Source organism: Agelaius tricolor, unplaced genomic scaffold (assembly GCF_023055355.1).
Source record: "Agelaius tricolor isolate 1412-34295 unplaced genomic scaffold, bAgeTri1.0.p SCAF_2, whole genome shotgun sequence".
NCBI lineage: Eukaryota > Metazoa > Chordata > Aves > Passeriformes > Icteridae > Agelaius > Agelaius tricolor.
The window spans coordinates 10,851,749-10,868,097 of record NW_027269262.1 but is presented as its reverse complement, the minus strand read 5'-3'; the positions used below and the strand labels follow the sequence as shown (position 1 = coordinate 10,868,097).

Genomic DNA, 16,349 nt, shown 5'->3' with positions numbered 1-16,349 from the left:
GCTGCACCATTCTTACTTAGGGTGTTTCATGTTCAGGGGAACTCAGCAGTTGCAACTATGTTTTAGAGGAAAAAAAAGGCTTTCTAGCATTGGTTTTTATCCTTGCAAAGATACATGTGAAGAATATGTAGACCTAACCACCTGGCTTAAATGCTCGCCTGTCATAACTATTAGTTAGATTGACTTCACATTTTGATCTTTCATAGAAATGTTAAGTGGTTTTTAAATTATTTTGGAAGACTAATTTTTCCCCACCTGTGTAGGAAAAAGCATTCCATTTTTAGACAACCATGTGTACATCTCTGATTTTTATCTAGTATTTCAGGTTATTATTATTCACATACATTCTGGAAAATGAGAAGGAATGGTTAATGAACCTGTATATTTGATACTGTGTTCACAGAAGGTAGAACTATAGGGTATTGAACTCTATCATAGTGCAAGAGATTTGGGTTTTTATCAACTAATATATGTGAATCACAGCTTTCCATAGTAACTGTGAGAGATGTGCTGATGGTAAAATATGCCAGGAAACTGGCTGGGTTTTTTTCTTGCATTCCTGATGGACTGGCAGTCAGGAAGTTAAATGCCAGTAGAGCCCAGACTTTGTATTTTATTAGAAAGGAACAAATAAGAGACTACAGAGTTTCCAAATTGCTTCACATGTAAAATACAATACTAGGAACATGGTAGCATAGCAAATAAATACTTATTTATTAAGTTAATAATTCATTATTTGAGATCCTTAACTGAAAGTTGCTGAAATAATTACCAGAAGTTCTACTATTGGAAAACATTAAAAACCTCAGTATTTTCCCCTCAGAAGTGTTACACCTGTCAGGTTTGTGTTTTAGAACAGCCTTATTTCCTATATTTCATGAATCCACTAATGGGTTTGTCACATTTTTCAGTGGAAATAAATCATTATGAAACAATAACACTGATTTTTTTTTTTTGAGGTTGACTATTACTCTGACTTTTTAATTTCCACTGCCTGTTTCCATGTAAATGTCACTGCAAACTGTATAAAAAGCTTCACAAAAGCTAGAATTAAAGTGGCTGTAGGACAAAACTTTAATGGGGAAATTGGTAGATAGTAAAGTGCATGATAATTACAAATCAAAAACATTTGCAGAACTAGAGAGAGCATCTTGTTGCATAGAAGGTAGTACTTGATTCTGTGAGATGTGAAGGAAGGCTAGTTCGAGGAGGTTTAGTCCGACTGTAACTCTTATTAACCCTAGTTGGCTTGAAGTGCAGAAGACAATGATCTTTTTAATGTCGTTTTGGGTAAGGGCGCATGTGGCTGCAAATAGTTTGGACAGGGCTCCCAGGCGTAGGCATAGGGTTAGGGCAGTTTGGTTGTTGCTGAACAGGGGGTGAGTTCAGATGACCAGGAAGATTCCAGCTACTACTATTGTGCTAGAGTGGAGTAGGGCGGATATGGGGGTTGGTCCTTCTATCGCAGCTGGGATACAACCATGTGCAAGATCTTTTAAATACTGGGGGTTTTTAATAAGACTGCTACATCAGATACTTAAAGGATTTATCATTTCAGTATTGGACTCTTGAAGAAAATGTAATGTTTGTTTTCTCTGAATTTGGTCAGAAATTGGAATACATCATTATAAAGGGCAAGCTGATGTGTTTATTGCTGTTTTACAGATTTGCCAGGCATTATAACCTATTCTCACATACACAGATAACCAAGTGAGCAATACTGTAAGAAAGCCAGACCTAACAAATATTCACAGCCAGGAAATGACTAAAGACATTTTCACATTTAACCATTAATCATAGACATCCACATTTCAATAACTACTGACCTAGTACTGGTCAACAACACAGATCAGCCAGCTTGTAAGCCAGTATTTTTCTTTTTTTTAATTAAAACTTGGAAGAGCTGTAATAAAACTATTTCAAACAGTGCAGGCATTTTTCTTATTTGTTTTGAACATTTTTCCTTTGAGTTTTGTCTCATTACATTTCATACCAGAAGTAACTTTTTATCCCTTCAGGCCAATGAAATGTTGTTCAGTGGAAGGAAGCTGACGGCGCAGGAAGCTTGTGCCAAAGGACTCGTCTCCCAAGTGTTCTGGCCAGGAACATTCACACAGGAAGTAATGGTTCGAATTAAAGAACTTGTCACGTGTAATTCAGTTGTAAGTTTCCTTTATCTTCTTGTATTTTTATGATTAGATGAATAAGAATTAATCTAAGTAGTACTGGACTGCATCTTCTTGTCCTGGGGGGGAAAAAAAAGTCTTCTCATGAAACAAGGACTGCATTATAATACAGCAATGTTTTTTGACAAACGTTTATGTATCTTTTTGGTTTGGGTTTTTTTAGGATTCTTTTTAAAGTTTCTATCTGATTCTTCTTAACTACAGTGTGTACTGTGACATTTGATAAGGAACATAAACTAAACCAGCATTGGATTTTTATAATGTAATTTGGTATTAACAGAGTTCCTGAAGTCCAACTTACTCTAATCAACAGTATTAACAGTTGCCCTAACATCTACACAGAAACACAGAAATCTTGAGTTAGGTCGAGTTCTAATTTAAATTACCAAGGAAATAAGTACAGTCTTTGAGGTTGTGCTGGACTTTGTTTTATGAGTAAAACATAGTGGTTGTATGTGCTACTGGCAGTTGCACAAGATGGCATCAAATAGTGGTAATTTTAACCTTCTTACAACGAAAGATGCAGTACAAATTAACTGTTCTATGCATTAGAAATTTTGGATTTTAAAAGCAAATTATTAATTTTCTAAACAAACAAACAAATGAGATTTTTTTCAGTGTCTTTTAAGTGCTCAAGAAATCAATATCTGGCCACTTGTTAGAGCAGTTTAGGATGAAAGTGTTATGATTAGCCTTCACTACTGTGGACTTGCACTTTCCTTACAAAAGTTAAAAAACCGTATAAATACATTTTTTCATGGTTATTTTATGATTTTCATTATTTTCACACTTTTGTGCACTTTTAAATTGTGGTGGTATAAGGCAAAGGAAATTTTATGGGATGCCACAAGGAAGATGGCATTTCTTACAAGAGAAACATTTCTTACAGTCATAGTAATGAATTGATAAGCTTAAGTTGATAATCAGCTCCAGCATTTGTCCACATAAACCTGTTATATGCCCATAGAAGCACCTGGGGTGCTCATTTCTCACCCAACTCCCCCTTTTTTTTCATTTTGGCCCAGGTACTTGAAGAATCCAAAGCTTTAGTACGGAACATCATGAAGGTGGACTTGGAACAAGCAAATGAAAAGGAGTGTGAAGTTTTGAAGAAAATCTGGGGCTCAGCACAAGGGATGGACTCAATGTTAAAATATCTGCAGAACAGAATTGATGAATTCTGATGAGATGCCCGTGACACTGGAATTGTATTTCTTGGACATCGGGGCAAGCAAAATAAGCCCATTTAAAAAACCCTTATATAAACTAACCCCTTGCTCAGCTTGGGAACAGGAGTGGACACACACCCCCCTCCCCTTTTATTGTCAAGGGGTTTAAAAGTACTGTATCTCTTAAATTTGAACAAAACTCCTTTCTCCCTGATTGTTACATGCAGATGTATACACACACAAGTGTATGTGTGTGCATATATCTATATATGTCTTTTATATATATATATATTTATATATATATAGAGAGATATAAATGTAATATGTGTGAGAGTGTGTATGTAGACACACACACACACTAGGTTAAAAATCATAGAGTGCACTACCAAACATCTCTTTAAAAGCTCTAGTTTTTGTTATCTTTGGCTAGTACTGTATCAAATAGAGAATTAATTAAAAAGTGAATGGTGTTGCATTATTTTTTGTGTGGCAGGGAAGTCTGGAGTAATGCTTTTCTTTTTCATGAGAATACAGAATTGAAACGGGTATTAGCCAGCCCTTGCTTTCTCTGCCCAGTGAGTCAGCTTAGAGAAAAGGTGTTGTCTCAGAAGAAGGTTGAAATACCTCAAGTAATGGAACATTCTGAAACATTGGGGTAAATAAACCCTATTATGCTTAAATCTTACATATCCCCAAAAAGAGAGTGTGCTCAGGATTAATGCTAAGGAAACACTCTGTTATTTTTGGGGGGGGAGGTATGGAGGGGTGGGAGGAAGGGGCAGGAGTATGTCTGATTCTTACCCAGACAGCATGAAGAAACCACTGTCTCTTAGAGAAAGGGAATGAGGGAGAGCCAGAGGGAAATGGAAGGGGGAAGGAAGGAAAAAAAAAAAAAAAAAACAAAAAAACCACAAAAAAGCTTGTTTTGCAGTATTAGTGAATCACTGAATATCTTACATATGAACATCCTAAGTTATAAGTTAGTTTTTGTGGGTTTTTAAAAAGCCTCTCTGGGTTGTTTTTTTGTTTGTTTGTTTGGGGGGTTTTATTTGTTTATTTTGGTTTTTTAATAACTACATAAGTGCTCCTGTTGCTGGGTGAAAATACTACTTTATATACAGTTTGGGTTTTGTTTTTGGTTCTTTTTTCCTATTTGCTGGTTTAATTGATGTATTACACCAAAAATGCATTTTATGTTCATAAATTTTAGGTTCACTTAGAATATATTATTTAATAAGTTAATTCTTTTGGCACACTATTAAGTAAAAAAAAAAACCTCTTTAAAAAAAACTACCTTATATTAGATGTTTAATGTTCTTTGTCTATGCTTTTTTATTATTTGAAATATACACTATATGCAGTATGGTGTAAAAGAGTGCCCTGTGTAAATAGACCTATTTTGCATTCCTTTCAGGAGTGGTTATTGATTCCTGACTGCAGATATCTATTATTACTTGGGTATCTGTGCTTGCAATCTTATTGAATGTATTATGAAGAATGAAAATGAAATCAAACCTTATTTTTGTACAGTTTTGAACTTTTTACTTGGAACTGACCCACCTCCCCTTCCCAGTGGAGAGCTGTACAGTGTGTAAATCTGCCTTTACCTTGAATTGGTACAGTATTTTTGCATCTGTGGGACCTACTTCTTTGTTCTAGTAGTTTGAACTATATATAAACTGTACAATCTGTAAAGTTTTTATAGAATAAATATTCAGCTGTGAAAACTGGTTAAATAAAACTAATATTTCTTAACACATTTTAAATGTGGTTCTCTCACAGAGTTGTCTTTTTCAAAGACACTTCCATTCTAGTTTTGAAGTTGCTGAAACAAATCTTGTAACTTAGAGGCTTGCTTTAATACTTGTTTTATGTTGTTTAAAAAGCTCTTAATTTCCTTCAAATTAAAATTTGAATATTAATTTATTGATGTAAATTTTATTTAAGTTTTCTCTAACAAGAGGTAGATGGGGAAAGAAGACATAGGGAGTCATTCTGCTTTTAATTATTTAGTTAGAGTTCAAACTAATATTCAGTAAATGCTTTTTTGCAAGCTATTAAACAAGACTGTTTTCCTTACAATAGTGGGGGTTAAGTTAGAATTCCTTGGTTGAATTTGATTTTAGTGAAAAGAAGAATAAAAGATACCTTTACCTATGCATTTTGTAATGTCAAACCTTTTAGAGTTCAATGTGTATAAAGATTGCTTTTCTAGCACCTCTAAGGCCATAGTGTTTATATATATATATATATATATGTATTAGCTGGGGGGGGGTTATTTATGCTTTCTTTAAACATGAAAGAACTGTTACAGGGAAGACATTTAGAATTAAATCAGTTGAAGGTACAGGCAGTTCACCTGAAAAAATAATTCTACTTAATTCATTTTTTTGTGTTGCTATCAGTCAGGCTGTTATGCTGCCTACAGTTTGCATGATAAAATGGGAATAATTTATTGACTGTTTTAAATTCCTGACTGGAAAAAGTCATTCAGGCCACTTCCTTTGTCAGTAACTAACTTGACACTATTAACAAATTTCTCATGCATAAGTGGCACACACCTTTTGTCCATACACTGGACTACAGGAATAATGTTTCTTCAGGAAAACACTGTCCCATTCTTTTCAGCATGGGTCAGTGAGTATCTTTTGATGTGTGTGAAGGTTACAGTCAAGTCTAGTTCGGTCTCTGCAAAGCCATAATAGAATGACAGGAACATTATAGACCTCTAATAACAAGCAAGATAAGCTGAAATATCATAGAAAGTGACTTAGGACATTTTTTTAAGAGTGTTTTCAAAGCTTTTCTTCACAGAAGAGACAGGTCTTTGTTGAGCCTGATTCATGGCTGATGCTTGTAGTGTTTTACATAAGTTTGCAGTACTGCATACATTACCTAACCTGAAGCATCAGTTTTAGGCTTTGATGACTGAATCCAACCATAGTCACAGATGTTCTCCCAGACATATGTGAACTCTGCAGCTAGCATTTCTTCTAAAGCTCTAGATTTGGGGTCCACAGCCTCCCAGAAGTACTTCAAAATGGATCTTCTGTGTTAATTCTTTTGTGAATTTGGAGGATTTTGGAAGAGCACAAATTGTATCTTTGTAAATGACTGCCAAGAGAACTTCCATAGGGCTTTTTTTTTTTCTAAACAGAAAGTTTCCTGGTTTTCCTCCTTCAGGCACAAAGGCAAATCTCCTGTTTGGGTGCCAGTGTCTAGTCAATGGCTAGCAGAATTAGGAATAATGGTATTGGAATATAAAATTCAGCTAGTTTTATAGCCCTGCTCATTCCTGACCCCTGCATCTCCTGTCAAGACTATCCATTATCCTGACTGTAATCGCTACTACACAATTTGCTTACATTAGTTATGGAACATAGAGACAATTTGTGAGGCAGCTGGCTGTGTTTGTGCTGAAATTGAAAAGTAGCACAGGAGCCTTGATGATGCAGTGTAGGAGTTTGAGTTTTCTTTCTGAAATAGGCAACAGCCCAGGCACTACCCAAAACCGCATTGGGCACTGGACTGCACCAACCACTTTCCCCATGGAAGTTCTATCACATTTAAATTTATTTTTGGAAGGAAATAAGAGAACTTTTCTCCTGATGAACAAATAGCAGCAGAGACCCATGGGCTGAAGGTACTTGGAGCTGTTTGAAAGCCACCTGTGTGCACTTAATCCCACCATCTGCTGATGCACAGCTTGGAGCAAAAATCAGAGCAAGGTCTTAACCTTGTAAGCTAGCCTACAATATTTTGGGGTAATCTGCAGATCTAAACCTGCCTGTAGATTTTTTTCTGTGTTCACAAATCTGGGATTTGAAACAGTTCCTGTGAGAAAGTCCTCTACTGGATTGACAACATTGCTAAGAGACACTTCCCTGTAATTCAGAAACTGCACCATTATTATTATGGAAAAATGTTCAGGTGAATTAAATTACCTATTTAGTGGGATTAATTTCCTAAAGTCATGGATACTTGGAAAGAATAGAAAAAAACCACATAATACTGAGCTATAAATTACTTAACTGGATAAAACAGGACTTGAACCAGTTAGGGAATGAGGCAGCAAACAAAACATTTCTGCCAAATGGACAGGTAAAACTTACTTCAATAAATGGAGCCAATGCTCTGCCTGGGTTTGTTGCTGGAAGTTAGGCGCTTTCACATTGATCTGGGACATGACAAGTGTGCTTCGGGGAGAGTATGAGGAGAGTAGGAGGAAGGAAATGCCTCAACTCACGGCTTGCCACATGATTTTCCATCCTAAGGAACTGCCACTAGCTGTCAACACAGACTGTTACAGAGCTTGCAACAGGTTTAGAGTTGGCAACCTTCAGTCATGGAGCTCAGGAGCTCAAGTCTACTGGAGATGGGACACTGGTGGGTTTGCCTTTCCAAGGAAAGAAGTCTCTGGAAGGAGAGCATCTGTATGGTACATCATGGTCCTGCCTTGTACTGCCCCTCAGATTTTTTTAGGAAATACTCATAGCCCTCTGCATTTTTTTTCCTTACTCAGGGGGGATATGACTGAAGTCCTGCACCAAGCTTCCTAACAAACAAACCCTAAATATAATTATCTCTTGAGGTACTCACAGGATGAAAAGTGGTTTGATGGGCAAAGATGCTGAAGTGTGATGCAAAATGAGAAGATTGTGATTAAACTCTGGTCCTCCTCATCCTTCATGCACAGGGGAAAATACAACAAATAAGTAGAATTAGAAACCACCAAAACAACAGTGTGTAGGACATAAAAGGAGCTACAGAAAGAAGTAGAGGAGTGGCAGCTGTTCTCCCTGAAGTCCTCATTCTTACTGTGCTCAATTCTGGAAGAGCTACAGTTGACAAGAACATCAGGTGTTTGTATAGCTGTTCCACACAGTCTGGAGGACATTATCAGCACCTGTGTCTAGGCTCAGATTTTGAGTCTCAGGCCCTGGTCTTCATAGGGGACTTCAACCACCCTGATATCTCCTGGAAGGACAACACAGAGAAGGGAAGGCACAGGCAGTGCAAGGAGGATGGAGCCAGCAAGATTAGATCAGCAAACAGATTTTTCACAGATATTAAACATTTTAAACATAATTGGTTGAAAACAGTTTTCAATGAGGAAAAGAAAAAGCAGTAGGTGTGCAAGAATTATATTAATGAGGTACCTCAAAACCTGAAAATAAGTGAGGCATTTCTGGAAATCTGTGGCTAGCCTACATTTAAAATGCCATTCAGCTCCTCACTGCACTTCCTAACAGCAGGATGCTTCCACCCAATGCTCACATGGTAAATTAATGCTTTGGGAATGAAACTCACTGAGCAAGAGATGTGACACCTCTCCTTCTAGACAGTTCTGGACACACAGGCATTAAAACCACAGTTTTGCCACTGAGCTGGGACAGGACCTGAGGGAACGGCCTGAAGTTGTGTCAGAGGAGGTTTAGGTTGGATATTAGAAAAAGGCTCTTTCCCCAGAGGGTGGTTGGGCACTGGAACAGGCTCCCCAGGGCAGTGGTCACAACACCAAGCCTGGGAGAGCTCAAGAAGCATTTGGACAATGCTCTCAGGCACATGGTGTGAGTCTTGGGATGTCCTACACAGGGCCAGGAATTGGACTTGCGATCCTTCTAACTCAGGATGCTCTGTGATTCTAAGCAATACAGCAGTCTGTAGTGCTAATATATACAAAATAATTAATTGAGTCATATAAAAATTGCCCAGAAGTTTCTGACTGCAGGGTTTGGTCGGCTGAAAATAAACGAGACTTGAGAAATCCTCAGCAGAGTCTTGTATCCCAGGAAGAGGCTTTGAACGCGGGAAGTTCCCTGAAGGACAGTACCTCGCCAGCACTACACAAGAACCTAACACATCATCATTATTTGCTCATCTCCGGCTTTTCTAGAGCTCCTGTGAGCCCATCCTGACCTAGAAGAGCAGCTGTAACCTTAGAAGAGCTGCAGCACCCACAGCCAGAGGTGCATTGTCGCTGAGCACAGCAGCCCGGCCGGGCGGGGCACGGCTGAGATAAGCGCCGGATTCTCCCTCAGGGCCCCTCCTCAAACTGAAACCACGGGAGGAGGAAGGAGAATCAGAGCATCCCTCCCCAAACCCACGGGCACCGCAGGAAAGAGGCACGGCCGGGATTAAGGAGCTCCTCCATCGCTGTTCCTATCGGGCACAGCAGGGGCTCTGTCTGAGGAGCTGCAGAGGGGCCGTGCCCGGACCCTGCAAATCCCTGATGGTGAAAGAGCAGGAGCAGCACTGCTCAGGCTCCAGCCTTGCCCACTGTCGCCCCTAGGCCCAGGCACTATCGGCACCTCACAGCTCGACCCCAGCTCACAGCAGCAGCCCTCCTGCCCTCCCTGATAACTGAAGCCATCCACACCTACCCCCTAGACATGAATAGGAGCTATCCAGTAGCCTCACAGGAGAAGTGGCTCATTCCTTCTGGAGAATGTGGGGCCAGGGGCAGGAGTGCAGTAAGCGCTGCCCCACCCCAGGCACCCTCAGGGCACGGCTCTTGCAGCCCAGGGGCTGCTGGTGCCCAACATCTGCTGCCAGCTGACAGAACAGGGCAAGAATCTTTCTGCTCATCACTAGCGACACCTTCAGAGCCATGTCGCACCTGTTTAATTGGAATTCCCTCAGACTCAATGGAAGAATTCGGAAATTGGACCAGAGCTCAAATTTATGGCAACTTAAGTAAGGCCTGGTCAAATTGGTGTACTAATCAATTGGTGTTTCCTCTTTGATTCATGTTCTGTGGAAAGGCATCAAAATACCTTGGAAGTGTTCACTGACCACCTGCCACAGAAACAGAGCAACTGTAAATGAGGAATGGTGCAAATGCCAAAGCCTCTCAGCCTTCAAATTCAAAATATATTTAGAAATTCGGTTTTGAACAGTAAAATTTAAAAACCCAGAGTGCTGTGGGCTTCCCAGGAGCAAGACCTGGCTTTGTAGGTTGGGGATTTGATCCTGTGGAGTGACACTCTGGCTTGTGGCTGCCTCTGATAGGATTACATTTATCAGGGAGCTGGAGGGCCTCTGCGACTCTGTGTCTCTGTGGGAACCCCTAAGGGGAAAATCAGGGTCTCCTCAAAACTGACAGGAAAATGTAAGACTTCCTCAAAGAAGAAAAGAAGCGAGGCAGAAGAAATCCAAGGGAAGAAGTGGAACTGTTCCTAACAATCATGATAATTGCAGTTTTGTAAGTTAGGCTGGCTGGGTGCCCAGAATGAGTAAAAAAACCCCAAACCAGTTTAACTGACAAGCATATAACCATTTGCATAGCCCTGCAGCAAAGCAAAATGACCTCCAACTTCTCAAAAATCTCAGTTATAGATTTTGAGAGAATGCTCTGTAGCTCCTCATATCTGCCTTTTTCTATTTGAGCAGATTAATGAACCTAGGCTTTAAAACAGTCATGAAGTTTTATATTTCTGACAGTAAGCATAAGAGTTATACACACAACTGTCAGTAAAAACAAACTGGAAATAAATCTTGCTTAAATTTTTTAAATCCCTTATTTAAAATATGATACATAATAAGCCAACTACACACACCCAATGCATAATATTCAGTAGTCAAATATATATCCTGCATGGATAATTTACCCAATAAGTTTATAGGGTTTTGCCCATCATAAGAATTTTAGCTACATTTTTGTCTCTAATGTTCTTTTTTTTTAAAGGTTTCACTAACAAGTCTCGTTGCATCATGACAACTTCAAACTCAGTTTCATCCCCCTGCCACAATGACTTACCATTGCAGCAGTACAATTTCTGAATTCAACACTTGTGAAAGTAAGGAATGTTCACAAAACTGCAGACCAAGGCATCCTGGCACAGCTTCAGAGCTTTACTTTAAAGGTTCTTTGTGCAAGATATATAGGATAGGGAAACTTTCACAAGGAATTCCAGGCTCTCTAGAGGTGGATGTCAGGCATCCTCCTTGATGTCCTCTGTGGTGAACAAAAAACTTAATTTCTTTTTCAAACAGAAAGTAGAACAGTGAAATTATTTTGGACTGTTATTTGATCTGCATGGGATTTTCCTGCCTAGAAAGAGTTAATCCATGAAGTAGTTTTCTTTATTTAGCAGGAATTACATATCCCCTGATTGAATCATACAAAATGAAGAATTATTAGAAATGGTGTCCCTCAGGTTTACTGAGGGAAGAGGCAGGAGCCACATGAAAGAGGAGCCCCTGTAAGGCTGAGCACTGTATTCTCCCTCATCTTTTGGATCAGTACAGAATCTGCCCCTGTGTTTAATGCCCTTCATCCCTCTCTGCTGCCTTGCCTTTTCTCAACCACCCTTGAAGCAGAACTTCACCAACACTCAGCAGCTTTTGACAAGGATATGTAAAACCTTTCCCAGCTGAAGAGGCCAGCAATAGCTGGAAAAGGAACATGGGTGCTAGAGGAAGCTTGGCACTTTTCTGGTTTGAGCTACCTGCAGCTGCTGCTGTACAAAATTAGAGAAACAGAGACATTTAGGCTCTTAATTGCCCATTCACACTGACATGAAGGGCTCACACAGGCCTTGAGCACTGCTGGCTACAATCTGCCCAAAATTACATTTACTACCTAATTTTAATTAGTTTATCTTTCCTAATGATTATTTTGTATCAGGAGAGCATAAGCAGTCCCTCAGGATCCAGTTCCTTTTTCTTTGAGCCTTTGTAATACACTAGTTTCTCAACCTTTGATGCCAGCTCCCTACATGCTCAGAATGACATAAATCACAATTTCATCTAATCTGCATCTTTTCTAACAAAAAGAAAGCCTATTTCTCTCCTAGCATTATGTCAGTATTCATCCTTGAAGTCCCCTGGAGCTGCATCCGATTCCTACCAGTGTACAAAAATGACTGGAGCAGAATCTTTTGGTTGCTTGTATTCAAATCCTTCTGTTTTGCTGTTATCCAGCTTTCCCACAAACCCAACTTGATGCCTGCTAGCACAATGCACAGTACCCTGGCTCAGGACTCGCTGTTTATGCTGCTCTGGACACGTCTCTTTCCCTGGCCCCCAGCATCTCTGTGCTTTATTTATTCTGCTGACTTGTGCCAAATGCTGAAGTCACAGTCTGAGTTTTCAGTTAACTCATATCACTACCCCTTTTTCCTATTCTTAATGTTTGTGAGGAAAGGCAATATCAGGTTTGAATGGCTCAGTCTTTTTCATAGCTGCCATACATTTACATAAGGGACAACTGTGGTTTATTTTCCTTTGCCCCTTCCCATGAAAACCTGGCAGCTCACAGTGCTCCATCCTTGTGCATTTGCATATCACCTGGGATAATCTGGACCTCACAGTGACATGGAGGTTAAGAAATATGAAGCTTATTTTGGCTCTGTTGTGATTCTGAATCCTAGCAGCCAACTTGCCTCTTTCAAAATGTCATTTTTCAGCAAAACCCACAGGCTTTTAGACTCTAATTCATCCCAAAAATACATTCAGATGAACAGGCTCCAGCCAGCTCTCACTTGCCGTGAAGCCAACATGCTAATAGAGCTCCATCTTTGCTTTCAAAAACCTCATGACAGGATAATTAACTTAATAGTCCAGACTTCTCTTGGGTCAGCTTCAATTCCTTTCCCAGAAAACTTCCCCAGGCTCTTGACAGTATCTCAAAACTGGTTTTCACTGTCTCACACTGTTACTGCACTTGACAGCCTGTTTCAGCATTTTCCCATGTACTAACCTTTTCCATCACCAAGGCAAGCCAGATGCCATTAAAGAGAAGGAAAACCAGGACTGATGGATCCCCTGGACAATCCCCCAGTACCTGGTAAAGAGGGCAATATCCTGCTGGCAGCAACACCCTCGGAGCAGCTGCAGGGACACAACTCAACAAGCTGATTGTCCAACTGCAGCACCACAAGGCAAGGACATTTCTGATCCTTCTTTAAGAAGGCAAATCAAGTTTAAAAACATTGGATTGGGTGAAACATTCTGCAGTGCACTTCCCTCTTCCACAGCCTCCCTTTTGTAGTAACAGCAAAATGTTTTGTGCAGCTTTGCTTCTCCTCTCAATGACTTTTTTTTAAAGGAAGTACCAGAAGGTATTAGTACTGCACTTCACATGGTGCTGCTAGCAGGCTATGGTGTTTCATGTTCAGCATGAGAACTGATTAGAAATTGGGCAAAGTGCTCAGAAGTTGCACCATTTCACTCTTAATGTGCTACTACCCATAGTGAATCCCTCAGTGAGAACATCCAGAAAGTTCTTCCAGGAAGGGTTTAGACAGCAGGAAAAAGTTTATACCCTCTGCAATAAAACCAACTGTAGTAATTTCAAATCACAGACACAGGGGAAAATCTGTGGAGGTCAAAAAACATCAACAACAACAAAAAAAGGCAAACTGAAGATGAGTAAAGTCAGGAGAAACTGAAGTCCACAACAAGCTGCTGCTTATTTCTACTTCTGAATGGAAACAGGATTCTTTGACAAAACTGATTCCAGAAAAATATGCCCCAGCTCAGGGTCACACAGAAGAACTCAGAGCTGATGAGAGGACTCAGCTCTAGGGCCCACTATCACCAAATGATGCCACCCACAGCAGTACTAATAAATAAGCCTGCATGCTTGCAACAAAAACATTTATATGCCTTTCATGGTCAATTATCAAGAGGCTTTTTTTCTTGCCATAGTCCTACAAGGTCAAGAAACCAAAAGAGTTTGCACAAGACTGATCAGCGTCTTGGTTTCTTTTGCACAGATTCTTGTATTTGTAGATTTTTCTCTTAGGACAGGGTAGTATCTCATCTCATTTGATTGTAAATGGAATAAACTTAAATGCTCAGAGGTATTTGGCATTGTGTTGCAGTGTGAAGCAACATCCTGTTTTAGCTCTCCCCAGAAGGGAGAGGTGTGCCAACCTCTCCCTTCCCCTGCCCCTTGCTAAGTGCTGTCCGTCAATCTTAACATTCCAGCAGGGGCGTCATCTTGTTGGTCAAGTTCCAAAGATGCCCCTCAGCCCTGGGGTCATTGGCCAGTCCAGGTGTCATTGTCGCCTGAGACTGCCCCCCTCCCACCTGGTTGGTGGCACACCTACCCCTTCCCCTCCCCCTTTCCCCAGGCTTAAAAAGACACGGGACCATGCGGTCGGCATTCTGTTGCAGCTGTTACCAAGATTTGGAGATCTGTGACCGCGGAATAAAACTCTGGATTAACCCTCTAGCAGAATCCATCTCCTTTTCCTCTCCACCTCGCCTAAAGCCTTTCCATTAGAGGTAAAAACTGAGTTCCTGCTTGCCTGGGCTTGTTCCAAGTGCCCAGCTGCAACATCCAGCCAGCCAGGGGTGTCTCTGAGGTGAAAACATCACAGCTGCCGCCTCTGGCCAAGCAGCAAGGGCCAGAAGAGCCCAGGCATGTTCCACCTGGTATTATTGGGATCATATTCCAATAGCATTGTAACCTATTTGTTCATTAGGAAGAAAAAAGGACAGGTTCTTACCAAATCCAGGACACTGTGGAAGAACCTAAGAGTTCTTTATGTACACTGCAATCAACTATCTAAACATTCTGTTCTCTTGTGACCACGAGACTCTCAGATTATTTAGAGATAAACATATCAGAACCTCATCTTTTGTCTGGAAAATACTGTATATCTTTCTAGACTGTTATTAAAAAGATTCAAGGCAAAATTTTTCATATTTAGTCTATGTCCAAGACCAATTTCTAAATCCATTTTCATCTTTATCCTTTCAGGGTTTTTTGCTGAAATTGAATTTGAAGGTAAAAAGGAGGCCAACCACAACCCTTTTAGAGTAGTAGTTGTATGATCTGCACACCTTAAAAACCCATGGTGCTTCTACCATGTCCTCACAAGTTACAGGGACAAGCACCTATGACATTTTGGACAAAGTCTGGTTCATGAAGCCATTTCTGTGTTATTGAAAAAGCTTCAGCCAAGCATCCATCATGTGTTACCACTGCAGTTTTCAACTTTGACAAACAGATGTCAGTGAATCCAGGAGGACTTGAACTTCCTGAGCCAACTCAGCAGTGCATACTCTGGAGTAAGACAAGAAAGAGCTGCTCCAGATTATGAAGCACCAAAGCAACCCTGCATGGGACAAGCCTACCTTCTGACAGTCATGCTAATGATTTTCTTCACAGCTCACCACTCAAGAGGTCCTTCAGCATATAATTCATCTGATCCAGCCATGCATTAGAGAAGAAGCAGAAGGAAGAGCAACTGCATCTAAAAAAATCTCACATTTAGTTGAAACTGAGCAGCAACTCCACTCTGAGCCCCCAGAGAGGAAAAGTCAGCATAGCTTATCATTCACAAAAGAAACAAATCTGTAGAACAAAACATTGGCTTTTCCACCTGATCTGCCAACATCAGTGAAGAGCTCTGCCTTGAGCTTGTGTGCTGTCTTACATGGAGGTGTCATGGCTACACTCCAAGATCCCACTTCCATAGGAGCTATACGAGATGTTCCCACGGCCAAAAATACCTTGGGGACTTGAAAGAAAACTACAGGAATTCTTCATTATTTAAAAAAGCACTCACTTCTCTTCAAGGGAAGGCAGAGAGGAGAGAGGTTCCCATGCATAGTAACAGGGGTGAGGTTGGGCTGGAAGCCCTTTTGAAGCCACATCTTATATCGCTTCCCGAAAACGTGTTCAATCCCTGCTGAATCTTGCCCCTCTAAATCTTTGTTGCAAGGCACAGAGCTCTGATTTCACTCTAACTTAATGAGAAGCTTAATGTCTAAATGTTTTGAGCGTTGCTTAGGGAATAGCAAAGAAAGCCTGGCAGCAAGAAGCAGAGAAAAAGGAAAGAAAAAAATTAAGTCTCTGACCCTTTGAGAAATCAGGGAACCAAAAAAGCATCCTACTGATTCTGCAAAGTTTAAGGGACTTCTATCAAGAGGGATCAAAACTTGGCTTCTAAACCTCATGTATAATCCCCAAAATAAAGGTTTGGCTGCTTCCCACCAAATGCATCAATTTTTGCCTAGATCACATGGAACTGACATG

At 40.3% G+C, this 16,349-nt stretch overlaps 1 protein-coding gene across 3 annotated transcripts in view; it reads left to right on the top strand.

Annotated features, from left to right (window-relative positions):
* Positions 1–5,121, top strand: part of CDYL (chromodomain Y like) — a 105,631-nt gene extending 100,510 nt beyond the window's left edge. For 2 of the 3 annotated variants that reach the window (XM_071452707.1, XM_071452694.1), the window contains 2 exons: positions 2,019–2,162; positions 3,212–5,121. In XM_071452707.1, coding sequence (XP_071308808.1) covers positions 2,019–2,162; positions 3,212–3,370 — 303 coding nt within the window. In that variant the 3' untranslated portion in view covers positions 3,371–5,121. Of the gene's footprint in view, positions 1–2,018; positions 2,163–3,211 lie in introns of those variants that run through there. The other variant, XR_011683345.1, reaches the window with a different exon arrangement.
* Positions 5,122–16,349: the final 11,228 nt, after the last annotated feature.